The sequence below is a fragment of the Hyperoodon ampullatus genome (assembly GCF_949752795.1).
Source record: "Hyperoodon ampullatus genome assembly, chromosome: 4".
Taxonomy (NCBI): domain Eukaryota; kingdom Metazoa; phylum Chordata; class Mammalia; order Artiodactyla; family Ziphiidae; genus Hyperoodon; species Hyperoodon ampullatus.
The window spans coordinates 120,283,365-120,310,623 of NC_136917.1; the positions used below are offsets into that span (position 1 = coordinate 120,283,365).

The following is a 27,259-nucleotide window of genomic DNA, read 5'->3' on the forward strand; positions in this document are numbered from 1 at the left end:
AATGTTTATACAAACTAGTGAACTCACCAATTTTAAGTTAGCCAGAAGGAAAGTTTTTTAAGGTCTACAAACCTGTAAACTGAGTTTTATAGTTTGGAGTCACACATAATTTATGTGTAAATACTTCCACACACTAGAAAACAAATCATACACACACACATACAAACTGTTCACTAGAGAAGTTTTTGCTTTGTGGTTTCAAAGAGATACATAGGTGGAAAACACAGAGTTGGCAGGTCGAAATAAAAGACGCAGCTGTTGTTATAGTCAGGACTCTAGTCGCTCTTTGAAAGCAAGACTGACAGTTAGTTACCTCCTTTAAAAAGCAGGCAATTGTCCTTGATGGTACCAGGTTTCTGAAATGAGACGTCAGAGATAGAAGAGAACTTGAAGAGTATTTCTAGCAAACCCACCACCATCCTACACACTGCACTGGGGATACTAAGCTCACACATTCGTCCAACATAATACTGCTAGTCAAGGGAAAGCCGAGATGAGCTCGCGTGCCCCGGCTCCAGGCCAGAGCTCTGCACCCCGACCCGTCTCATCCCCAGATGGGATGGGCAGGTCGGGAGGAGGAGCCATGAGAATCTGGGAAGGCGTGAAGGCAGAGATGGACTCGCGTCTCTAGGACATATATACACCGCAGCCGCAGCCGCGGCAGCCTTACCTTCCGGTAGCTGCATCCCCTCGTGGGCCGAGAGGAGCGGTGGAGCCCAGGCTCAGCTCCAGGTGCAGGGGAAGCCACCCAGCCCTATCCGGGATCAGCGCGGAACCCTCTTGGAGGTCCCGCCTCCCGGGGACCTTCCAGGTCGGTTGGCGCTTCCGCGACACAGCCCGAAAGGCGGGGCCTCCTAAGGAGCTACTGTCTTAGGCATCCAGCGCATTGCCTGACCCGAAGCGCCGACCCGACCTGTGCTCGTACTTCGGACCCTGCGATGGAAGCGTGTCACAGAAAGCCAGGTAACCAATGGTGGGTGACGAGGCGGCGGGGGTGGGTCGCGAGCGCCACTCCAGGCCTCGAGTACCCCGGCGCCACTGGCTCTTGCCGTTACCCTCCCCTTCCGGCCCCTCCCAGTCGCGTGTAGGGCGCCTGTGCAGAGGCTTCGGGAGCCAGCGCGGCGAGGACCATGTTGCTTCCGAACATCCTGCTCACCGGTCAGGGGGCGTGCTGGGGGTGGTCGTGGGCGGCAGGGCTGGCGCGGGGCGCGGAGTGCTCTGGGGCCTGGAAAGCCCGAAGTGGGGTCGCTTAGTGTCTATTGCGAGGCTCGGCGAGGGTCGCGTGGCGTTGTAGTTGTCAGGGCCTGTACCCCCGGCCCTCGCGACGGTTTTGCACGAGGCGGGGGGAAGGGGACGACGGACGTTAATTCTTTTGCTCAAAGGTTGGCTACTCGGTGAGGCGGAGAGGGGTAGATAATATACAGTTCCCTTTTTTGGCAAGCTGCCTAATCTTTCGTAATCAGGTTTTTGTCTGTAAAATGGCTGTTGCTTCTTTACTTGGCGGGGCTGTCTTTGCGTGGTTAGCGAGATAAGGTAAGGCGTATTTGGCCCTTAGTAGATCCGTTAATGGTGGATGTTTTAGTCCTTAGGCCTCTAGGGCCGTCTCTTATTTTCCCTTTGTATCTGAGAGTCAGATTTCGATAAAGGGGTTCGGATGTTTGCGGTGTGGGGTGATGAATTTGCTGTATACGCTTGCGGAGTTAGCATCAGGGGCTTTTTCTTTGTGTTTTAAGAAGCAAAGGCATCTATTGAGCATCTCTGGTCGTTTCTCGTAGAGATGCTGTAAAATGCCCGGGCTGATCGTGGGTTTTTTTCTAGGTCTTTGGATCCATACTCAGGGCGCTTGTTACATGTGAGGGGTAGTAAAATGCCGCATAACGACTTTAAAAAATACTATTTCTGGTCGTTTAACTCTGAAGATGTTTACTAAATTGTAGCATTTAATAGCATCATAGGGCATTCCTGGAAAAATCTAATGGGTGTAGATGCTGTTGCAGCACGATAAAATTTGAGGCGCTGTTTGTGGATCAAAGCCAAGTTTTATCCTTTAACAAAACGTAAGCATATTGGCAGCGCACAAGTCCTGTCTTTCTGAGAGCAGCAGATTAACCTCAACAGATTATTATTTAGCCCTTAAGCGTTCTTACGGGGAAGATTTTACAACATCTGATTTGTTTGGGTCAGTGTCTTGGTTTTTTAATATTAAGCCATATCGTCAGAAGTCTAAATGTGAGCGTTTTATTGAAAACATGATGAGTTGAGGATTCAGACTTGGTGAATTATAGTGGACTGGAGGTAAAAATGTTATTGCCCTTATAGGTAGACTTGACTTATTCCTTTTATCTTTAATTATAATGATCAGGTTTTATAATTTCAGTGGCGTTAGTTCAAGCTGAAAATTAAGTGTTTGATTATTTATCTTGAAACAATAAATATAAAAAAGTGAAGGCGAAGAACAATGTATAGTATGGCCATTTATGTAGAAGGAAATATATGGTGTGTATGTATGCACGCAATGTGTGTATACGTACACGTATGTAGTATGCTATCATATATATGCATACATATGGATGTATACACAAACATATGTATATGACTTCTTTGGAGAGATACATAAGAAAGTGGTTTACACTGGTTGTCTCTAGGGAAGAGTATAGTGTATATTCTTTCATACTGCTTAACTTTTTTCCATGAACAATTTAATTTTTTTAAATTAAAACAAATAAATGATGGCAGTTTATTTGAGGTAGCTAGTTTTATTCTGGGAATTTCCATGGTGGTGGCAGACATTCTGTAGTTGTCATCAGATTCTCCCAAGCCCCACTCCTGGTAAAATCAGATACACTGGGTAAAATTCTGATATTCAGCAGGCTTTGGGTAGTTTTGATTAGATTATGGTGTGTGTAATTTTATATAGGATTGCTAACTAGAAAGCTTTTCAGTTGTTAAGAACCTTAAGAAGGGCAGATTAGAGGCTAAAGTCTAATAAGTATTTCATGAACAGTATTTTTCTGTGGCTTGTCTTGCAGGTACACCAGGGGTTGGAAAAACCACGCTAGGCAAAGAACTTGCATCAAGATCAGGACTGAAATACGTTAATGTGGGTGATTTAGCTCGAGAAGGTAAGGGGCACTTTGGTGTTAGATTTGTTTAAAAAAGTGAGAGGAATAATGGAGTATTAGTACTGTACTTGTGAGAAGGTACAAAAAGCAGAGAAAAATTGCCATGAAGGAATTTATGTGCTGTTGGAGACCCATAGAAATACAACATATTGTCTCATGCTGTGTCCTAGTTATTTTGACACTATATCCCCTCTGCAGTTGGCTAGCAGTTCTTGTGGACAGTAATAAGTGGGATAGCTTCCAGGAAGATTAGACTTAGGACAGTTTGAATATGAGGAAGAGGGAGAGTATTTTGAGTTGGGCAAACACGTAAAGGTCAGGGTGGTGCTAAGCATATATATCTATGGAGACAGTGAGTATATGAGCTCACTGGAAGGACATGATTTTGAACTCAGGCAGTAGGACATGGCTGTCCTATGGTCTTTTCTTAGGTTAGTTTATAGGTGCATGCCTGTAAGCAACTGCACTTTTTTTTTTTTTTTTTTTGCGGTACTCGGGCCTCTCACTGTTGTGGTGGCCTCTCCCGTTGTGGAGCACAGGCTCCGGACGCGCAGGCTCAGCGGCCATGGCTCATGGGCCCAGCCGCTCCATGGCATGTGGGATCTTCCCGGACCGGGGCACGAACCCGTGTCCCCTGCATCGGCAGGCAGACTCTCAACCACTGTGCCACCAGGGAAGCCCCAGCTGCACATATTTTAAAGTGATATATGTTTTTGGTTATTTTACCCTGTTTTTCCCCAATCTTTTATCACTCCCTTATTTGTGTCTTCATCTTTTTATATTCTCTAATGGGTAGAAACTCAATAAATTTAAGTGAAGGGAACTTTAAATGTGCCTCATTAAAATTAAAAAGATTTAACGTATTTTTTAATTTATATTTTTTAAAATTTAACATGTATTTAAAAATTTTAAAGTTCCTGACAGTTGCTACTAAAGTAACTATTTCAGGTTTGATCTAATGTACATATTTTTTTCAAATGATCTAAAGTCTGATCACCGGATATCATGGAGTCTGGCAAGATGGCTTCTCCCAAGAGCATGCCGAAAGATGCACAGATGATGGCACAAATCCTGAAGGATATGGGGATTACAGAATATGAACCAAGAGTTATAAATCAGATGTTGGAGTTTGCCTTCCGATATGTGACCACAATTCTAGATGATGCAAAAATTTATTCAAGTCATGCTAAGAAGGCTACTGTTGATGCAGATGATGTGCGATTGGCAATCCAGTGTCGTGCTGACCAGTCTTTTACCTCTCCTCCCCCAAGAGATTTTTTATTAGATATTGCAAGGCAAAGGAATCAAACCCCTTTGCCATTAATCAAGCCATATTCAGGTCCCAGATTGCCACCTGATAGATATTGCTTGACTGCTCCAAATTATAGACTTAAATCCTTACAAAAAAAGGCATCTACTTCTGCGGGAAGAATAACAGTTCCACGGATAAGTGTTGGTTCGGTTACTAGCAGACCAAGTACTCCCACACTTGGCACACCAACCCCACAAACCATGTCTGTTTCAACTAAAGTAGGGACTCCAGTGTCCCTCACAGGGCAAAGGTTCACAGTACAGATGCCCACTTCACAATCCCCAGCTGTAAAAGCATCAATTCCTGCAACATCAGCAGTTCAGAATGTTCTCATTAATCCATCACTAATTGGGTCCAAAAATATTCTTATTACCACTAACATGGTGTCATCACAGAATACTGCCAATGAAGCATCAAATGCATTGAAAAGAAAACGTGAAGATGATGATGATGATGATGACGATGATGATGATGACTATGATAATTTGTAATTTAGCCTTGATCATGTAACATGTAGTGTTGGTTTTGAATCCATTGTACTGAGATTTAACATGCATGCTAGATGTTTCCATGTTGTGTTTTAGAAAAATAGTATTTAATGAGTAAATATGGTTACCATACTTTTCAATTGAGATGCTGTGTTGGATTTTCTTTAATAGGAGTAGAAAAGGTTTTTCATCAGCCTTTAAGTGTAAAAAATAAAGTTGTAATTCATCCATTTGATTGTTGGTACTTTGGCGATAATGTTTTTACATTTTTAGATGCAATTTTCTGCCTCATTATCACCAACAGAAATAACAGTTGCAAAAGCTTGAAGTTGTTGCAGTCTGTTCCTTACCAATAGAGTCACTTCTAGTGTCTTCACATGTTTTGGTCACAGTATGATCTCTGGTGTATAAAGTCACTCTTACGGGCCATTCTTTCAGATTGCTGAAGTATACCATGTCTGTTTCTTAGAGAGACCACTTGGTCAGGATTTTTATTTATAGCGAATCCTCATCCATTTAGATGTATCTTTCTCAATTGCCAGACTTCTTCCTAGGTCCCATTTTTCTATCCCTTTGGATATATTTAAGGACCCTTGGTGTGGCTCCCAGTATCTTACCACTTAAAAATTTTTGAAGTTTTGGGGCTTCCCTGGTGGCGCAGTTGTTGAGAGTCTGCTTGCTAATGCAGGGGACACGGGTTCGAGCCCCGGTCAAGGAAGATCCCACATGCCGCGGAGCAACTGGGCCCGTGAGCCACAACTATTGAGCCTGCGCATCTGGAGCCTGTGCTCCGCAACAAGAGAGGCCGCAATAGTGAGAGGCCCGCGCACCACGATGAAGAGTGGCCCCCACTTGCCACAACTAGAGAAAGCCCTCGCACAGAAACGAGGACCCAACACAGCAAAAATAAAATAATTAATAAACTACTACCCTCAACATCTAAAAAAAAAAAATTTTTTTGAAGTTTTTTCCCATTATCCCTTTTTGCAGGTCAATTTTTGTGCATCTTTGCTTGTCATATTCTTGATACTATAAGCTAGTATCATGCTTATATTTTTAATACAGGTTTGGCATTCAAATTATAGTTAATAAAACTTAGGTCTTTATTTGCTACTGTGCATAGCTTGTCATTCTCCATTTTATACCTATATGAAATCTGGTTTTGTTCCTTTGCCTGTTGAACTTTACTGTTTTTTTTTTTTTTTTTTTTTTTTTTTTTGCGGTACGCGGGCCTCTCACTGTTGTGCCCCACCCCCTGCGGAGCACAGGCTCTGGAGCACAGGCTCAGTGGCCATGGCTCACGGGCCCAGCCGCTCCGCGGCACGTGGGATCCTCCCAGACCGGGGCACAAACCCGCGTCCCCTGCATCGGCAGGCGGACCCTCAACCACTGCGCCACCAGGGAAGCCCAAACTTTACTGTTTTTGACAAGTGATTTCAGAGTCACATCAGTCAATTTCAGTCATGTCTTCCAGTTCTCATCTCACTTACTCAATATTTCTAAACTTAATGAAATTACTATATAATCTGTCATGAATAGCACTGAGAGCAACAGTAACACCAGACCCAGGATAATCCACTGTGAGACACTCCTCTTCCTCTTCACCGAGTCTCCCTGTACTCAAAAGATGTGTGTACACTTGATGGTGCATGGTCCTGACCGTCTTCTTTGTATTTTATTGAGATTATTTCATGAGAATCTGCCTTAAAGGAAAAGTGGAGCTTTTTTCCCTCCCATTATGCCAGATAAAGGATTTCTGATCTGATTTGACATGTGTTAGATGAGGTGCTTTATAGTGTTTTTCAAAATGTACCAGATTTTTTCCCCCCGATGCCATCTGAGTGTATCTGAAAATCTTACTAAGAAATAGTCTGAGACACTTCAGCCTCCTCATTTTTTCCAAATGGTAATATGTTTTAAGGGAAACCATGCAATCTTCTATAAAGCAGTGTGGTTCTCAACAGGGGGTGATTTTGCCCTCCAGGGGACATTTGGCACCTTCTGAGATATTTTGGTAGTCATAACTGGGGTGGGGGGGTTGCTGCTGACCTCTAATGGGTAGAGTCTAGGGATTCTGCTGAACATCCTACAACTCACAGGACAGCCCTCCACCCCCATAACAGAATTATCAAGCTCAAAAGGTCAGTAGTATTTCAGGTTTAGAAACCCTGCTATAAGCAAGGAGACAAAAAACAAAACTGGTTTTAAACAAATGTGTCTAAATGGAGTTTATTGCCACCCTAGTAGTTATGTTGAATGGCTGTATTATTTGTAAGAGACCTTTATGACATTTAGAACTAAAGCAGGAAAAATTAGGTGGGGAATTAAGCTTAAAACTATGGAGAGTCCTGAATGTGGAGTGACTAAGAATGCTTTTCTTACCCCTGTTCTTCCAGTCTCGCATTCCTCACTTTGATGTCCTTTCCCATATGCAATCATTTAATTAAACTTCTTCCAGCATCCTTAATTTTCCTGCCACCAGTTTTATCAGTCTTCAGCCTCTATGCCTAACCCCAGGATGCTCATATGTCTAGACATTGGATGCATTTCAAATATCTGGCCCTCAACACTTAAAATCTTGATGTGTTTCTAAGACAGGGTTTGGCAAGCTGCAGCTGTTTTTGTAGGAGCTACTAGCTAAAGACTAGGCTGCAAATCCTGAAGTATTTATTGTCTGGCCCTTTACAGAAGAAGTTTGCCATTCCCGCTCTAACCTACGTGTATCGCATTTTTTTCCCTCACCTGAATCAACTACCACTGGAAGCCTTTGAAACTAACTTCTCCGTTGTCCTCTCTCCAACACTGCTCTCCCAGTCTTTTCATCTGATTCTCTCCTTCCCACCATATACTTCTTCCCCCTGTGAACTCACTGCAGCCATCTTGTAATCCTGCCCCTCCCTCTGGTAATTTCATTGACTCAGGACTAGTTAGTCCTTTTTGCTTATAACTCTTAAATTTATTATTAAAACTTAGCCCAATATCTAGACATCTGCTAGATTTAACCATCTGGATAGTTCCCAGATATTTCCAAATTAATGTTTAAAAAGCACATGTTCTGAAGTCATCCCTGACTGCCCATTCCTGATTCCTGTCACCCACACATTACAGACGCATTTACACACTACACAGATGCACTTGTCTCCTAATCTTGATAGTTTAAAAAATCCCTTTGATACCCCTATCCCATTCCTAAGACCATTAACGCTGTGTCCCTTTGGTACCGCTATACCATTCTCAAGACCATTCGTGCTGAATCTCTTCTTCAGTATCTCTTCCTTCCCTCTTCTGTACACCATCATTATGTCCTTTAAAAAGGGGGCAGGCGGGGAGAGGGGATGAAATTACTTGAACTTTTCAATGATAAAGGCCACCTACCTTAATGAAGTGATGAACTGGCCACAGTTTACCTTCAGCCCTTCCCTGCAGCCACTATGCCCTATGCCCCCTTAATTCTACCCACAGTGCACTACTGTTCTTCAAACGCATGGGGAGTCTTCCATCTCCATGTCCTTATACATGCTATTCCCTTTACCTGTACATGCCCTCCCTCATCTGTCTTATAAACTTCCTTAAAAGGCCCTACTGGAATGCCATATCTTTTGGTGCTAACTTCTCTTGGCAGAATTCATTGCTCTCTTCTCTGCATAAAAGGCCAGGTATCAAAGCTCCCAATCCTTCTAAACCAATTAACTTCTTATACTAATTGCATTAGTATAGATGCAAAATAGATGACTAGCATCCCTATATCGTTAGCTTTAAAGAACGGCTTTCACGTAAGTGTATAAATGATAGGATGGCAGTTGAAGGAAAGGTCATGTTTTTATAGCTTGACTAACGACAGCTGGGAAGGTCTTTTTAAGGTAAGGTAATTTTAAGCCTTTTAACTGGCTCCACAATCAATTTTTTTCTGCAAGTAATTTATCTAAGTAAATCATAAAACTTCGTTTAGGAAACTGATTTAATTTTCTAAGTTTCGATAATTTGATGAAATCAAGCTTTTTTTCCCTCTTTGCCATATGAAGATCCACGGTATAGACAATTATAAATGTGACTACCAGTTGAAGTTGCTAAAGTAGCACAAATTTTTCCTCTTTTTGGAAATTGAAACAGAGTTTAGAATTCATCTCTCTCCGTTCCTTGTAGTACAGGTTATAATTATCACCTAAAATTCTGCAGTAGCTTTTATATGGTATCCATGCTTTTTCTGCACTTGCTTCCTTCCAGCTCCACACAGAAATCAAAATGATTTTTAAAAATTTGAAATTAATCATGTCATTTCATGCTTAAAATGCTTTAATGATTTTCCTTTGCTTTGGGATAAAGTTTAAACTCAGTGCAGCCTTCAAGGTCTTTTTAAAAAAATATTTATTTTATTTTTTTTGGCTGTGTTGGGTCTTTGTTGCTGCGTGCCAGCTTTCTCTAGCTGCGGTGAGCGGGGGCTACTCTTCGTTGCGGTGCGCGGGCTTCTCGTTGCTGGGGCTTCTCTTTGTTGTGGAGCACAGGCTGTAGGCTCGCGGGCTTCAGTAGTTGTGGCACTCAGGCTCAGTAGTTGTGGCTCACGGGCTGTAGAGCGCAGGCTCAGTAGTTGTGGCGTACGGGCTTAGTTGCTCCGTGGCATGTGGATCTTCCTGGACCAGGGCTCAAACCCGTGTCCCCTGCATTGGCAGGCGGATTCTTATCCACTGCGCCACCAGGGAAGTCCCTCAAGGTCCTTTTTAATCTGGCCTTAATCCCCCTGACCCCTTATCACTTATTTTCTAACTATTCTGAAAGACTTTTCCTCCCTTGAAAGGCTTGCCCTCCTTAGTCTCTCTGCCTTTGAATATCTTGTTTTCTCTGTTAAGAATCGTCTTACCTACCTTTTTTTCCTGAGCTAACTGCTTCAAGTTTCCACTTAGAAGTTACCTGCTTCAGGAAGCCTCCCCTAATATCCCCAGTTTATGTTCCTAACCTAAAAGGTCCCCATGTTATTGCTCCCAGAGCACCATGATCCACAGCATTAAATATTACAATTTCCAGGTTACTTGTCTGTCATCTCCCATATTATTGTCAACTCTTCGAGGGAAGGACTGAGTTGGTCTTCTTGTTCAATTTGTTCACTATTATATCTTCCTTACTTCTGTAATTACTTGTACATGGTGTTTGATAAATGTTTTTTGAAATGAATGTTGGAAAGCTTGGATTACACTATTTTATTAATATGTATTAACATGACTTAAGAAATCCTGCATTTCAGCATTGCAATATATAAAGACTTTAATTCTAAAAGTTAATACTGCTATAGTTGTCTGTGTTTTAGACAGCATATATTTTTAAAGATTTAACTAACTCCAGATTCCCACATAGTACAAAATCAGCTGTAGGTATTCTTAGATTTTGTGGCATTGTTAAAAAAAAAAAAATATATATATATATATATAGTATTGTAAAAATAACAGAAATTTAACAATCTAATATTTTACTTACTTAAGTTTAATTAAATAATATTTTAGCAAATTAGTAAACAAGATTTAACTAATTCGCTATTGTTGAACATTTTAAAGCATCTTTTAAAATTTTTTTCTGGTTAGAAATTCAATGGTCAAAAGAAATCTCTGAACGGGTATGATGTTTTTCTTTTAAAAATTATACGTTTCCATGTATAACTAATATAACAGGTATAAAAAGCCTCATTTAAATTTTCATCTCTTTAGTAGCTGGGAAAGTACAGTATTTTTTCATGTATTGTTTACTAATTATCTTTTCCATCCTGTGTGAATTTTTTTCTTATTCTTTGTTAAGCTACTTATTGTTATTTTGAAGTTAAGGTATTTATATAATCTACATTTCAGTCCTTTGTCCTAGTATTTCTCCCTGCTATTTTTCATTTTTAAAAAATTATATTATTTTTCGTCGAACAGAGATGTAACATTTTATATGTTTCAATCAATTATTTTATTTTTTTCACAAACTCAAATGTATCATACCTTTGTAGGTTTAATTTTCCATTAGTTATCTTTGGAATTAAGAAATTAGCTCTTTAATTCAGCTAGGGTTTGTGGTGTAAAGTAAGGGTTTAGATTATTTTCTATATTGTTAACCAGTTTTTCCCATACCAAGACAGTTTAACTTTTTAGCTGGTAAGAGTTTCTGGTAACTGAACTGTAACCCAAGAAGTCAGAGGCCACACTAGGATGCTAGAGAAGTGGTTCATGTGCCCAGAATCAGCCCACAGACCCTCCAGGAAGACAGTTAAAACTGCCTTTGTGCCTTCCACTAACCCTCAGGACCACCCCTTCGTCACTTCAGAACTCATGCTCCTTTGAAGCTCATTTCAACCTGTGCCAAACTATTAAGGGGAAAGACGTGGGAAGACTATAGCATGCTCTTCGAGACGGCTAGAAGAATGATCTAAGCCTGGCTTAGAGTATATACCTCCTAGGGATTCAGGGTGAGGGTGGGATTGGTATGTCTCACCTCCTTAAGACACACTTCCTTTGAAAGGAAGCTTTAATTTGTTGAAAAGTTCTTATGTTAGATTTAAATCTGCCTTCTTTATGCCTGCCCCCATCATTCTTGTTTTACCTTCTGAAATAAGATATTCAACCCTTGGCTTTTGGGGATGCTGGAATTCTAGAAGTAAAGGAGCATCTGGGTACTGACTCTCCTTCCCCAAACCCCATGAAGATGTGACCTCAGTGACAAAGGGTTCATTTCTGGAATCAAGAATCTGCTGTTCCTTTTAATAAGTTTCATATCCTTGGCCTAATAAATTTGGAACTTAATCTCCTGTTAATGTGTGTATGAGTGTTTGTATCCATGTGTCCCCTCTTTGCACCAATCTGTAGCTCAATGAAACTAGTTCTCTTCTACTAATAGCCCCACAAATTCTGAAGTTGGCTATTATTCATTCTTTTTCAGGTATTTTGTTATCCAGGTTTCCTTCTAGACAAAATTCTAATTTATCAATACTACTCTTTATATTTGCTGTCCATGTGACATCTATTGTATTAGTGCCCTCCCTTGTCTCTAACAGTAATTGAAAATTACTGAAAGTTACTTAGAAAATACTACTTTAATATACCAATGTAAATCTCTTTTAGGGCAGTTATATGATGGCTATGATGAAGAGTATGATTGTCCCATTTTAGATGAAGACAGAGTAAGTACAATCTTTTTTATATAGTATACATTAAAAAAAATTTTATAGGAAAGTTGACCTCAGTTTTTTTAAAGAGTATTCATCTTTTTTTTTTTCCTCCCCTTTCTTACAGGTAATTGATGAGTTAGAAAACCAAATGAGTGAAGGTGGAGTTATTGTTGATTACCATGGTTGTGATTTCTTCCCTGAACGCTGGTTTCATATAGTATTTGTGCTGAAAACAGATAACAGTGTTTTGTACAAAAGACTTGAAACTAGGTAAGGAAGGAAGAACACTGAATCCTTAAAGTATTATGTAAACTTTTACTCAGATTCCTGAAGTGGCCAACATGAACATCATAAAAGGTTCTATTTGAAAACGTGACTACTTTATTTTGGTCTTATACACCAAGTCTGTACGGTACCAACATTCTGAACCTAATGGAAAAAGGTGCATTCGTAAAACACAAGCAGTAGTTTCCGAGTAAATGAATACCTCAACTGACAGTCTGATTCAGTAAAATGTACTATATATCAACCCTACTTAGTCATGCTTTTTCCTTAATGTAAAACTTTCATAGGAAAACAGCCAAGCCAATAACATACTCTTTGCTATGGAGTGAACATTACCCACTCAAATCATCCTCACAACAGAAATGGGAAAGCTTATGAAAAACTAAAGATAAATGAACATTTTACAACCTTTAACAAGATAAATTAACATTTCACAATATGTTTGAGTTCATCCCTTCAAGAGAGCATCAGACTTAATCCAGAATAACCAGAAAAGCAAAATTTTATGGAAGACATTTTCCCACTGTCTTTTGATTCAAACTGTGGAAAACAGGGGATTTTACAGGAATTTAGAAAGCAGTCTCCAGAAGTTTGCCTAACTTCAGGTTCAGAATTTGTGGTTCTCACTGACTATAGTCAGCTCTGACTAAGCACCATTGGATGGGATACTCGCAGATTCTTGCACAAAAAAGTATAGTGGCAAATATATAGGGAAAGTTAGGTTGGAGCTATACCTAAAACTTTCATCATCTTTCTTTAGTCAGGGAAAAGCCATTAAAAATATTTGAACAGAGCAGTAATAGAGATAATACGGTACATATGTGTTTTCTAAAAGACCATTTAACATTTTTATTAAAAATTACTATTTTATGTAAATAAAGACTAAAGTATGAAAAACTATGAGAAAGTAGTGTTTTAACCGTTGAAAAAACTTACAAAGTTAATCACCGTAAAAAAAGCTTTATTGAGATAAATTCACATATGTGAATTGTACACCCATTTGAAGTGTACAATTAAGTGGTTTTGAGTATATTCACAGAGTTATGTATCCATTACTATAACCAATTTTTCAAAATGTTCATCACCCCTCCCCCACCAAAAAACCCATACCCATTGGCAGTCACTCCCCATTTCCCCTCAGTCCCCAGTCCTAAGCAATCAGTAATTTACCTTCTATTTCTGTGGATTTGCCTGTTCTGGACTTTTTATATAAATGAAATCATACAAAATGTGATCTTTTGTGTCTGGCTTCTTTTACTTAGCATAACGTTTTCAAGGTTCATCTGTGTTATGGCATGTACCAGTACTTCATTTCTTTTTATTGCCAAATAATATTCCATTATATGGATATACCATATTTTATTTATCCATTTATCAGATTATAGACATTTGGATTGTTTGCCATTTTTGGCAATTACGAATAATGCTGCCATGAACATTCATACACGTGTTTTTGTGTGAACATTACATGTTCATTCATTTATCTTGGGTATTGAATTTCTTTAGGAATAGGATTGCTAGGTCATATGTTAACTATGTAACCTCTTGAGGAACTGTCAGACCATTTTCCAGAGTGGCTGCACCACTTTACATTCCCAAGAGTAGTGTATGGAGCCGCCAGTATTTTCACATCCTTGTTACCTTTTTGATTGTAGCCATCCTAGTGGATGTGAAGTAGTATCGCATTGTGGTTTTCATTTGCATTTCCTTGATGGCTAATGATGTTGAGCATCTTTTTATGTGCTTATTGGCCATTTGTATATCTTTTTTGGAGAAATAGCTATTCAGATCTTTTGCCCAATTTTTTTTTTTTTTTTTTTTTTTGTGGTATGCGGGCCTCTCACTGCTGTGGCCTCTCCCGTTGCGGAGCACAGGCTCCGGACGCGCAGGCTCAGCGGCCATGGCTCACGGGCCTAGCCGCTCCGCGGCACGTGGGATCTTCCCAGACTGGGGCACGAACCCGTGTCCCCTGCATCAGCAGGCGGACTCTCAACCACTGCGCCACCAGGGAAGCGCTTGCCCAATTTTTATTTTGGTTATTTGTCCTTTCTTTATTAAGTTACAAGAGTTCTTTATGTATTTTAGATGTAAGTTCCTTATCAGATTAAGATTTGCAGAAATTTTCTCCATTCTGTGGGTTTTTTCATAAAGTTAATCATCTTTTAAGTACTTCAGTTTAATTTTGATTGTTACAAAGTTTAACTAATTTGAGTTTAAATTTTCCTTATCTTTTTTCACTAGCTAATTATTTGGCTAATTTATATCCACATAAAGATTATATAATTTTTTCAATGTCTTTGGAATTGGTAAAGTACAGATACATCTGTGTGATCAAGTACCCAATCAGTATATGCTATTCCTTATCATATGCATTTTATTTTATTATATGCCATCTATTTGTTTTATGTGTCTGTATCTTAACTCCTTAACTCTTTTGAAATTTAGGACCATAGCTATAGACTATTTATCTCATAGCTTGGCATCTGGCTTGAGGTAGGTAGATGTTTGCTAATAGAGTGGCTGACAGATTGTAGGGAAAAAAGTCTCAGACAAAGCTAAACTTTGGTCCTTAGTTTAACCCTCTCTCTTGTCAAACAAGTCTCTCATATTCACAGATGCCAATCTGTTTTCTCTAGGTAAAGAGCCTAAAAGAAGTATTTTTGCGTGATTTTTCATGTGTTCAAAAGTGTCCAGTTTCTAGTTTGTTCCTAAAACTCCAGTTAATGCCATTCAGTTTGTTTATCTTCTCTTTGCCTTCTAGGGGTTATAATCAGAAGAAACTAAAAGACAATATTCAGTGTGAAATTTTTCAAGTACTTTATGAAGAAGCTTTGGGATCCTACAAGGAAGAAATAGTGCATCAGCTGCCGAGCAATAAACCAGAAGATCTAGAGGATAATATCAATCAGATATTGAAATGGATAGAGCAGTGGGTTAAAGATCATAGCTCTTGACTTAACAAGAATGCCACTTTACAATCACTCGATACCTCTCTGCTGACATCATATAAATTGTTCAATTATCAGTATCAGTACAACTTTCTTATTGAAATTGTGCTGTTGGACTCATAGATGGATAGTATAAAGGTTTATGTTTAGTTTTTTTTCTCCATGAGAAAACTAAACAATCTCAAATATAATGAATAGTATTATTGAGGATTGAGAGTTAAAACTATAATTGTTTAATGCTTCAGTTGCTAAAGAATAAATCTGATCAAATGGTTGGTTATCTTTTATTACAGAAGAAATTGAAGATCTCTTAAAATAAAACTTAGACTAAAGATAAAGCATCAGTCTTCCATTTTTATTTCTTTAAATTAAAAAAAATGGAAGTGGTAATACTTGCACTCTGTGTAAAATACAGAAGGTACAAAAGCGTATACAGATGGTGCCCGACTTACAGTGGTTCAACTTAGGATTTTTCGACTTTACTATGGTGCAAAAGCGATACGTGTTCACTAGAGACCATACTTTGAATTTTGATCTTTTCCTGGGCTAGCAACATGCAGCACAATACCTGTGATGCTGCGCAGCAGCAGGGAGCCGCAGCTCCCAGTCAGCCAGGTGATCGTGAGAGTAAACAACTGATACACACAACCATTCTGTACCCATGCAACCATTCTATTTTTCACTTTCAGTACAGTAGTCAATAAATTACAAGAGATAGTTAATCCTTTATTATAAAATAGGCTTTATGTTAAGATGATTTTGCCCAGTTGTAAGTTAATGAAAGTATTCTGAGCATGTTTAAGGTAGGCTAGGCTGGGGACTTCCCTGTTGGCCCAGTCGTTAGGACTCCATGCTTCCACTGCAGGAGGTGCGGGTTCCATCCCTGGTCTCGGAACTAAGATCCCACATGCGCGGCACAGCCAAAAAAATTTTTTTACAGTAGGCTAGGCTAAGCTGTGATGTTTGGCAGGTCAGGTGTATTGAACGCATTTTTGACTTAGGATATTTTCAACTTACAATGCGTTTATCGGGAAGTAACCCCGTCGTAAGTCAAGGAAGATGTGTACCGGAAAGGTAGGTTTCCCTTCCAGGCCACCCTGTTCTTCAGTCACCACTAGACTCCCTCCCTTTAGGAAATAATGTTACTCGTTTCCTGTGTATCTTTTCAGAGATTTTATGCCTGCAAAGCATGTGTGTGTGTGTACTTTTTTTTTTAAGCATATGGTAGCATACCATGCAAACTTCTGTAATTTCTTTTTAATTTAATATATTTTGGATATTATATCATCTTAGAACATACAGACCTTCCAATTCTTCACTTTATTAAGGTATAATTCACATATAAAATTCACCATTTTAAAGTGTACAATCCATTTTTAAAATCGTATTCACAAGATTGTGCAACTATCCTATTCTGTAACACTTTCATCACCCCACCCAAAAGACATCCCATACCTATTAGCAGTCGCTTCCCATTCTTCCCTTCTAGCCCCTTGCTATCACTAATCTACTTTGTTGCTATAGATTTGCATATTCTGGACATTTTTATATAAATGGAATCATACAATATGTGGTCTTTTGTGTCTGGCTTCTTTCAGTTAGCGTAATGTTTTCAAGATCATCCATGCTGAAGCTTTACGAATACCTCGTTCCTTTATATGGCTGAATAATATTCCACTGTATGGCTATTCCACATTTTGTTTATCCATTCCATCAGTGGCAGAGTTGGGTTGCCTCCACTTTGGGTATTATGAATTATGAACATTTGTGTTCAAGTTTTTGTGTGGATGTGTTTTCAACTCTTGGATATAGCTAAGAAGCAAACTGCTGGGTCATATTGCAACTGAGTTTAAAATTCTGAGGAAATGCCAAACTTTTCCAGAGTGGTTGCACTACTTTATATTCTTACCATCCATGTATTAGGGATCTAATTTCTCCATATCCTTGACAACACTTGCTACTGTTCATCTAATAGCCATCCTGTAGATGTACAGTCATATTTCATTTTGGTTTTGATTTACATTTCTCTAATGATTAATGATGTTGAACATCTTTGCATTGTTTGAGTCCCCTATTGATGGACATTTAGGTTGCTTCCAGCTTTTTACTATTACAAATGGGGCAAGAATAATAAGAAAGAATAGCATAGGGAACTATATTCAATATCTTGTGATGAACTGTAATGGAAAAGAATACAAAAAAGAATATATATATGTATAACTGAATCACTTTGCTGTACAGCAAAAATTAACATTGTAAATCAACTATACTTCAATAAAAAATACAAAAAATAAGAATAGCACATATATTACTATGTGGCAGGCACTGTTTTAAACACATTTCAAAAGAACTCAATTCACATGACTACTGTCTGAGGTGTAGGTATTATTATTGCCATTACAGGTGATGGAACCAAGGCACAGAAGGATTAAGTGACTTAAGATCATAGTAAAGTTATCAGAGTTAGGATTCCACCTTAGGCTCTTACCCACTGAGTTGTGCTGCCTAATGCATATGCAACTTTGCATGTGAGCAGGTTTATCAAATTCCTGGAAGATAAATTGTATGCAAGTATAACATTTAAAAGGTTCATTTTAATAAACAGATTACCTATAATGTAGACTCCATGCAAATCACTGTGGTGCAGAAGTCCTCCTAAAATAAATTCTTGACCTCCAGATGATATTAATCTAGTACACAAAGATAAACACTCAAGTGGACACTTTAAACAAACAGTAGATTGTGATACGTGCCCTTCTGGAGGTTCTAACATAATGAGAGAATAAAAGAAAAAAAGTAAGGATACATGACATAGGATGCAGGTCCTTGAAGGATGGGTATGGAGAAGAAAGCTTACCCAGACTAGTAGGATACTGTCACAAAGGTTTTACCAGTACTACGTGGGATCAAATCATGTATAGAATGAGGACAACTACTACTTCAGAGGACAACTATAAGGACGAAACAAACAGTGCTTTACACATACTAAGCACCATATATGTGTTTGTTGTTATTTTTAGTAGTACTAGGCTGCTTTTTTTTTTTGGCCACGTGGCTTGTGGGATCTTAGTTCCCTGACAAAGGATCAAACCCACGCACCCTGCAGTGGAAGCATGGAGTCCTAACCAACGGACCGCCAGGGAATTCCCACTAATGGCTGTTTTGAAAAGACAATATTCTTTTCACTACTGGGATTCACTAAATTCTCTTGCTTGTCAACTGATTGCTAATAATTATCCATCCTAACACTAACATTGGCTCATAATAATAAAGATTTTCCTTCAACAGAAAGGAAATAATGGAATCTAATACATTATGAGAATCTTAAAAATATTAATATACTTATTAATTTCAGCCCTAGGTTTTCACGTGAAACTAGTGACAATGCTTTAACATCTTATAGTTGCTTGAAAAAGGTCTTAAAAATAATCCTATTTACTGTTTGTCTCTGGTTTTATCCAAACCTACTTGTTAACTTTTCATTTAAATAGGCTGATTTAAACCAAACTTAAGGAGATAAAAGTGTGGCAAATTTTAAATCATTTTATATTTCTTTAAATGAGACTTCTTAACATGATTTATTCAATTTCTCAAGAGTGTCTTAATAAGCTTTGATATGTGGATAACTAGTTATTTTTTCCCCTTATGCCCTTCTTGGTATATTTTTATTTTTGCGGGCTTTGAAATAAGGTATTGGCCTTACTTGAGCTATATTTCTTCTGCATTCTAAGCATGTCCTACCACCAATCCCTACCAACATTTAAATTTGTGTTTATCTTTAACACAAAAATGATAGGGGTCAAAACTGCAGAGAACTATTTATTCTTTCCTATCAACAGGGGAGAGGGCAAAGTAAAAACAAAAACAAAAAACACTGTTCTTAATAACTTTGGTTGCTGCATACGTGAAAAACAAGATCATGAAAATTATACCTATGCTTTTACTTAAAATTTATTCCTTAATCCTTTTGGTGACATAAATCCCTTTGGCAGTCTGATGTAAGCTATGAACCCACTTCCTCCAAGGAAATACAGATATACGTACTAACATAAAATGTTGCTTATATTTTTCAAAGATTCACAGGCCCCTGAAATCCATCTAGAGGTTTATTTTTTAAGGGGTTTATTTTTATGGAAGGAGAGATTAGAAAAATATAATTTGTTAAGCAAGACTAGCAAATAAAAAGCAAATTGGTCGTCCTTGGAAGTCCTAGCCAGTGCATTAAGCAAGAAAATAAATAAAAGAGCTGAAAGGAATAAATAAGCTATTCTCAATTAACATGATTATTTATGCAGAAATTCCAAAGAGAAACCACACAAAAGCTACTTGAATAACTGACTTTAGCAAGGTCACAGGATACAAGACCAATACACAAAAATCAACTGCATTTCCAGACAAACAACTGGAAATTAAATTAAAACAACAATACCATTTACAATAGTACCAAAAAGCATTACATACTTAGGTATAAATCTAACAAAATATGTGCAAGATCTGCATGCAGAAATTCAAATGAGAGAAATCAAAGATCCAAATGGATGGATATACCATGTTCATGAATTTCAAGACTCATAAATATTATTAACATGTCAGTTTTCTCCAAATTGATCTATAAATTCAATCCCAAGCAAAAAAACAGCATACTTTTTTTTTAACATCTTTATTGGAGTATAATTGCTTTACAATGGTGTGTTAGTTTCTGCTTTATAACAAAGTGAATCAGCTATACATATACATATATCCCCATATCTCCTCCCTCTTGCCTCTCCCTCTCACCCTCCCTATCCCACCCCTCTAGGTGGTCACAAAGCACCAAGCTTATCTTCCTGTGCTGTGCGGCTACTTCCCACTAGCTATTTTCCATTTGGTAGTATTTATAAGTCCATGCCACTCTCTCACTTCGTCCCAGCTTACCCTTCCCCCTCCCCGTGTCCTCAAGTCCATTCTCTACATCTGCGTCTTTATTCCTATCCTGCCCCTAGGTTCTTCAAAACCTTTTTTTTTTTTTTAGATTCCATATATATATGTTAGCATATGGTATTTGTTTTTCTCTTTCTGACTTACTTCACTCTGTATGACAGACTCTAGGTCCATCCACCTCACTACAAATAACTCAATTTCATTTCTTTTTACGGCTGAGTAATATTCCATCGTGTATATGTGCCACATCTTCTTTATCTATTTATCTGTCGATGGACACTTAGGTTCCAGCATACTCTTTTAAAGTAAAAATTGATAAGCTGCTTCTAAAATTTATATGGAAACATACAGGAACTAGAATAACCAATGATGAAAAAGAACAAAGTTAAAAGACTTACAGTAACTGATTTAAAGATTTGCTATAAAGAGTAAAGTAAGTCAGTGTGGTATTGGTGGAAGGATGAACACATATCAGTGGAACAGAATAGAGTCCAGAAATAAACCCACGCATATAGGGGCAATTTTTGATGGAGGTGCAAAGACAAATCAATGGGGGAAATAATAATCTTTCAACAAATGATGTGCCTCCATACACAAAAAATAAACCACAAACTTAACTGCATACCACATTAGTTCAAAATGTTTCATAATAAATTTTATATGCATGCAATCAAAGTTCTGCATTCTGGAGAAGTTCTGACAAAGAAAACAAAGTTATTTAATTTTTTTTTAGGGGAAGAGACTTGAAAAATTTTAAAGACTGCTACTTTAAATAGTTAAGTCACAGTTTTAAGTGAAGAAAAATTTGGGGTTTGTAAATATGCTCAACACACTAAACAAGACAGCAGGCAACCTAGCTTTAGTTATAAACATATTGATCTTTTATGGTAATCTAAATCCCTGAGCTTCTAGTATGCTCATAATCAGGAGAAATTAAAGCCTCAGTTATAAGTCTCGTTTTCCTCATATCTAGGTATCTTTACTTTGGGGAAATGGATGGTAATGGATTTGCAGAAGAGGAAGATTAAGAAGCTTGTTACTGCGAGAAAAGGGTTTACTAGTGATGAAATAAAATGTATACTTTAAGGCTGGACAAGAAAAATTAAACAAAAAATTCTCTCTGTGTGTCCCTTTGGGCCTCCTCCCTCCCTAATGTGAACGTGCATCTGCATTAAACATTAACCAGAGCTTCTCAAAGATAGAAGCGCATGCTCCACCGTAGAGATCACTTTTTTCCCTTTCTTCTGATGCTAGCCATGTAACCTCCTAAAAGAAGAGCAGCTCTGTAGGGGGTCATGGTGCCTTGTTGCTCGCTTTTCACGTGCTTACCTGGGCTATGTATCTTTGGTGAACTTTATGTAAAATATCAGTATGTCATTTCCATGTAAGATCCTCCGTCCTGAAAATGGATATAACTGTGTCTTGGACTTCTAACAGGTGGAACAGTTCTCAGGGCTTTCTGAGAGTCTGCCTTCTGGGTTATAATCCTCAGTTTGGCTCTAATAAAATTCCCCTTTTTTCTTCTTAATGCCATTGTTAACTGAATTTTCTTTGGCATTAGTTTATTTCTAATCCAGAGTAATCATTAAATCTGGTCAAGTTTTTGACCATTACAAAATTCCTTCAGTTATTTCAAGGGTGTTGGGTATTAGGGAATAATACCAAAATCATTGCACCAGGTGAAGCTAATGACCCAGCACGTTTTGGGAGGGGTTAAAGGGAGGTAGGGCCCTTCGCCTTACATTCACAGGAATGGGTGGCCCGTATAGCAGCTTTCCAGGCCCACCAGGCCCTGCCCTCTGGCTCCATCCCACTGCCTGGCCTTTGCCCCAGCAGTTCCTCTGGCCTACAAGGCCCCCTCATTCCTTAGCTCTGAAAGCCTGCTTTTCAAGAGCCGCCGCTCCAGCTCAGGTCCATCTTTCTCTTACTCGATTCCTAGACGCTTAATATTTGAACCAGCTAATTTTACCTTCATTGACGCACTTACGGCCTCGCCCTCTTTTTCTAGGTCTCGAGCTATTATTTAAAACTCGGTTGCGCACAGCTGGTCACGTTACCGGCGTCTAAGTCGGACAGAGCTACCAGCGCCGCCCCCTAACCACGTGAGCTCCGGCTCTGGCGCAGAGCCAGGGGGCGGTGCCGGGACCCCGGCCGCCACGCCCGCCTTTCCGGTTGGGGCCGCGCAGCGCGGTCACGTGGCTGGAGGAGCGGCGGGTAGCGCAGCTTGGAGTCTCGGCCTCGGGTGAGCGCGCTGAGGGGGCGGAGGGACGGGGCCGGCGCGACGCGGCTGGGGTCCAGCTCTCTTAGACCCGCTCTTGGTTCCTTACCAGCCAAGGACAGTGGGGAGGGTCCGGGGCCAGACCCCCGGGCGGGGCTGCGCAAATTCGAGAAACTCGGCAGGTTATGTACAAGCTGGTAAACTGGCTCCTTCTTCCGCTCTTGCTAGTTGAATGTCCTCATCTTATATTGTAGAAATAAGGAATAGATTTTGAAAGACTCTTTCTACCTCTCTCATCTCCTCCTTTATTATTATTTTTTTCTATATTTTTCTGCTAATTATGAGCCTGAAAACTACAGCGCACTAAATGCAATGTGGTATCCTGGATTGGATCCTAGAACAGAAAAAGGACATCAGTAGAGAGACTGGGGAAATCCTGATAAAGTATTTGGTCAGTGCGTGTATCAATGTTAATTTCTTATTTTTGATCAATGTACTCTAATATTGCATTAGAGGAATTTGGGTAGAGGGCATACAGGAGCTCACTGTACTATCTTTGCAACTTACTGTAAATCTAAAATTATTTTAACATTAAAATTTAAACAAAATCCTACAGCGGTATGCCGCAGATCACTGTTTACAGAAAGGGCTGAAGTCAGTTCTTTTTTTGACAAGCCTGACAGGAATTAGGTGTCTGTTTGATCAACTTGTTTGCTAAGGAAATAGTTGTCCGGCTAGTGGGTGTGGATGCTTCTAGTTCAAGTTTCCGGGCAGGAATCTGTTTTCTTTTTCAATTCCATCCATTAAGTGTCTCTGGAACACCTGTTATGCACAAGTAAATGAGAGACACTCATTCCCTACAGTAGGGCCGTGTGTGATAAAAAAGCAAGTCAGGTAGGAAATACAGACTATTAGAAAGATACAACGCAGAGCTAGGAGGGCTCAGAGGTAGAAGAAAGCACATCTGGCCCAGGGGAGTCAGGAGGGCTACTGGAGGGCGTGGCTGCCATGAACTGAGGGGGGGCCTGAGAGGAGAAAGCATTCTGGGTGGAGAATGGCTCCAGCAGAGGCTTTAAAGAGACCAGGCTGAGGGGGCCTGGGAGCAGGTACAATCCCTTCTCCACGGAAGCACAGAGCATGCCCAGGGAATACTGGCAGATGGCACAGGAAGTGAAAACTGGTTACGTTGTAGAAAATAAGGTGACACCTACTTTAATCATATATACCATGGGAGCTATGGAATGTTTTGGGGGAGGAGAGGGGCATCATTGGATCTGTGCTTGCAGATGACTGAATTGGCAGCAATGGCTTGGAGTAGGTCAGTTAGGGAAGTATTGGTTTAGCCCAGGAGAGGTAAAAGAAGTTCATCCGGGGCTGTGAAGTTGATGTGCAAGGAAGGACATGGTTTGGGGAGATTTTGTGGCCCTAGAGGACTTGGCAACTGAAGGCACTGAAAAGAAGAAAAAGGAAAAAACCCCAAATCCCAAAGTTTTGGCCCTGGATGTTTTGGAGCGTGATTGATGGTTTTGCAGAAACAGAGGACTCGGCAGGAGACCTGGGGTGGCAGTGGGGAGGGTAATGCATTTGTGTTTCTTGTTCGTTTGTTTGTTTTTTTGCGGTACGCGGGCCTCTCACTGTTGCGGCCCCTCCCGCTGCGGAGCACAGGCTCCGGACGTGCAGGCTCAGCGGCCATGGCTCACGGGCCCAGCCGCTCCGCGGCATGTGGGATCTTCCCTGACCGGGGCACGAACCCGTGTCCCCTGCATCGGCAGGCGGACTCTCAACCACTGCGCCACCAGGGAAGCCCAATGCATTTGTTTTTGAACAAGCTGTGTTTGAATTGCTGGCAGGATATGGAGCTGGAGATGTGTATTTTAAGAGTGTTCAGGAGTGGAAGCCAAACATATACAGAAGGGACAGGAAGAGGCAAAGGAGTCTGAGTGGGCAGGTGGGATCCAGTCAGGGATCCCTGTGGGGTTGAGGAATGAAGGTGGGCCGGGGGACTTGGACATGGTGAGTCAGAAGCATCACAGCTTCTGCAGAGGCGCAGGAGCCTGAGGAATGAGGCTAGATCTTAGATTTAGCAATGAGGAAGATACAGGTCACTTTCAGAGTTGTTTTAATGGAAGAGTAGAAGATTGTGTGCTCACGGTCTGTAGTCTGTTCATTCAGTCGCCATTCCCAAGTGGGCCAGGAGCCAGGGATATGGATTCTGGTTCTGGCCCTGCCACTGCCTGTGTAATTTTGGGCAAGTCATGTATGCTTGGGCTGGCATAAGAAGACACCCATAATAAGACCAAAAGGACCTTTGTATTTCTAGCAACACCTAATAGTCCATAGAGCCAGGGTTCCATGGGGCACACTTTGGAAAATGCTGCTATAGAGCCAGAATTGTAGAGGTCTAAAGAATGGAAGAATCTTATCCAGCCCCCTGACTTGACAAATGAAGAAACTAATACTCAAATTCATATTAATGAACATTGATTTCCAATATATTGATAGTGTCCATAATACCCCTATAAAGTAGTTATGCTTAAAGCCATTTTGGAAATCCTAAAATAGGCTCTGAGAGATTAAATGACTTGCCCAGGATCACAGAGCAGCACGTGGTGGTGTGAGATTTGAACCCAGGCCTTCTGGGTCGGGGCCCTTCTCTGTCACACATCCTGCTGCCTCCTTGGTTGTCAGCCTTGAATACATTTAAAACTGGTTGAATGGAATGTTAGTAACTTCAACTTTTTTCCCCTTTCTTAGAAGAAATGTGTTCCAAAAGTCAAGTCTTAACCACTGGACCACCAGGGAAGTCCCGACTGCATTACATATTAATATTACTATATAATTAGTATATAAAAGCGGGAGAGTGCACAGCCAACAGTTCCCAAAGTTACATTTTAAAAAACACTAGAGCATTAGACCATGTGAAAGCTCATTTTGTTCAACTCTGAACAGTGGGAAGGTGTACCTGTGACGCCTGAATATATGTGGCACATTGAAAAATGTTCTTAGCTGATCCTGTGATTGCTTACTCTTTCCTCTTACTGCTTTTTTCCTTTGCGTTGACCAGTTCTGTTTTCTTCACTGTTGGCTACCAGACCCTGACCACACCCTTCTTAACCGAGGCAGGAGGCTGCATTTATAAGCAGGAATCTGCACTAGAGGTAAAATACAGCCTCTTAGGGATTAGTCTTTGATTCAGTAAGTAATATCCTATCTACCTTGACAAATAAAAATAGACAAACTTTTTAAAAAATTAACTAATTATTTATTTATTTTGGCTGTGCCGGGTCTTAGTTGCAACACGTGGGATCTTCTTGCAGCGTGAGGGCTTCTCAGTTGCGGTGTGCAGACTTCTTAGTTGCAGCATGTGAACTCTTAGTTGCATCATATGTGCGGGATCTAGTTCCCCGACCAGGGATCGAACCCAGGCCCCCTGCATTGGGAGCACAGAGTCCTACCCACTGGACCACCAGGGAAGTCCCTAGACAAACTTATTTAGGAAATAAACTTGTAAAGGAACCAAGATGATTTCATAAAAATTTGGGGAAAAAATGGGTACAATATACTTTGTTGAGTGTTGCCAAACTAGCTATTTTAGACTTTTGCTCTCAGTTTTACTTGATATCATAAATAATAGAAACTTGGTTTACTCTGATGTTAATCTCATTGAAGTTCTCTGAAAGATAGAAGGCAGTGGCTAAGAGTCTAACAGTATCTCTGACGTGAGGGGTCTAGATTCAGAATCTGGCTCTATCTCTTTTTAGCTATGTTATTTAACCTCTCTGTACTTCAGTGTAATTGTCTAGACTTAAGCAATAATAGTATTGTCTTGTAAAGTGTTTGTGAAGATTAAGTAGAATAATCTCAGTAGAGCACTTAGAATAGTGCCTAAAAAAAAAAAAAAAAAAGAGAATAGTGCCTAGCACACGGAAAGCAGGCAACAAGTGCTAGCTGTTATTAGATCATGGCTTAAAAGTTGTTGCCAATTTTTTTTAAATTAATTAATTTATTATTTATTTTTGGCCGTGTTGGGTCTTCCTTGTTGCACTCGGGCTTTCTCTAGTTGTGGTGAGCGGGGGCTACTCCTCGTTGCAGTGCACGGGCTTCTCATTGCGGTGGCTTCTCTTGTTGCAGAGCACGGGCTCTAGGCGTGTGGGATCAGTAGTTGTGGCTCGCAGGCTCTAGAGCGCAGGCTCAGTAGTTGTGGTATACGGGCTTAGTTGCTCCGTGGCATGTGGGATCTTCCCGGACCAGGGCTTGAACCCGTGTCCCCTGCATTGGCAGGCAGATTCCCAACCACTGCGCCACCAGGGAAGCCCAAGTTGTTGCCAGTTTAAGGCATCCAGTTTAATCATTTTCTTTTCTAGGAGGACACAGCTGATTCACACACTTCTCGTCTTTTCCCCTAATCCAGTTAAAAGGTCTCTTTTTTTTTTCTGTTTTTTTAAAAAAATTTTAATATCATATTATTGAGGTATAATTTACATATAATAAAATGTACCATTGTAAGTATATGGTGTAATGAGTTTTGACAAACCATCATTCCAGTCAAGATAGAAGACTTTTTCATCACCCCAGAAAAGTTCCCTTTGAAGCCAACCTTCCCACCCCAGGCAACCATTGATCTGTTGTTTTGCCTGGATTTCATACAATACATGGTTCTTCTGTTAGCATAATGTAAGATTCATCCACATTATTGCATATATCAGAAATGTATTATTTATTACTGAATATATTCTGTGTGTGGACTACCACAATTTGTCCATTTTCTTGTTGATGGACATTTGGGTTGCTTTCGGTTTTTTGGCTAATTTGAATAATACTCTGAACATTCATGCAC

The 27,259-nt window shown here is 39.9% G+C and overlaps 2 protein-coding genes across 3 annotated transcripts; both read left to right on the forward strand.

The window, feature by feature from the left end:
- Positions 1 to 938: 938 nt before the first annotated feature.
- AK6 (adenylate kinase 6) lies at positions 939 to 15,290 on the forward strand (the record flags this gene model as incomplete). 2 transcript variants are annotated; one of them, XM_079703929.1, is made up of 5 exons in its annotated part: positions 939 to 963; positions 3,030 to 3,122; positions 12,005 to 12,063; positions 12,176 to 12,321; positions 15,098 to 15,290. In XM_079703929.1, 5 exons carry the CDS (start codon positions 939 to 941, stop codon positions 15,288 to 15,290), a joined length of 516 nt encoding a protein of 171 aa, XP_079560055.1. The 2 variants fall into 2 exon arrangements, with proteins under 2 accessions (XP_079560055.1, XP_079560054.1); XM_079703928.1 differs by lacking the exon at positions 939 to 963 and adding an exon at positions 1,131 to 1,158.
- Positions 1,139 to 5,066, forward strand: TAF9 (TATA-box binding protein associated factor 9). Its single transcript, XM_079703927.1, has 3 exons — positions 1,139 to 1,158; positions 3,030 to 3,122; positions 4,111 to 5,066. The coding sequence occupies exon 3, from the start codon at positions 4,128 to 4,130 to the stop codon at positions 4,923 to 4,925; it is 798 nt and encodes a 265-aa protein (XP_079560053.1). The 5' UTR covers positions 1,139 to 1,158; positions 3,030 to 3,122; positions 4,111 to 4,127; the 3' UTR covers positions 4,926 to 5,066.
- Positions 15,291 to 27,259: the final 11,969 nt, after the last annotated feature.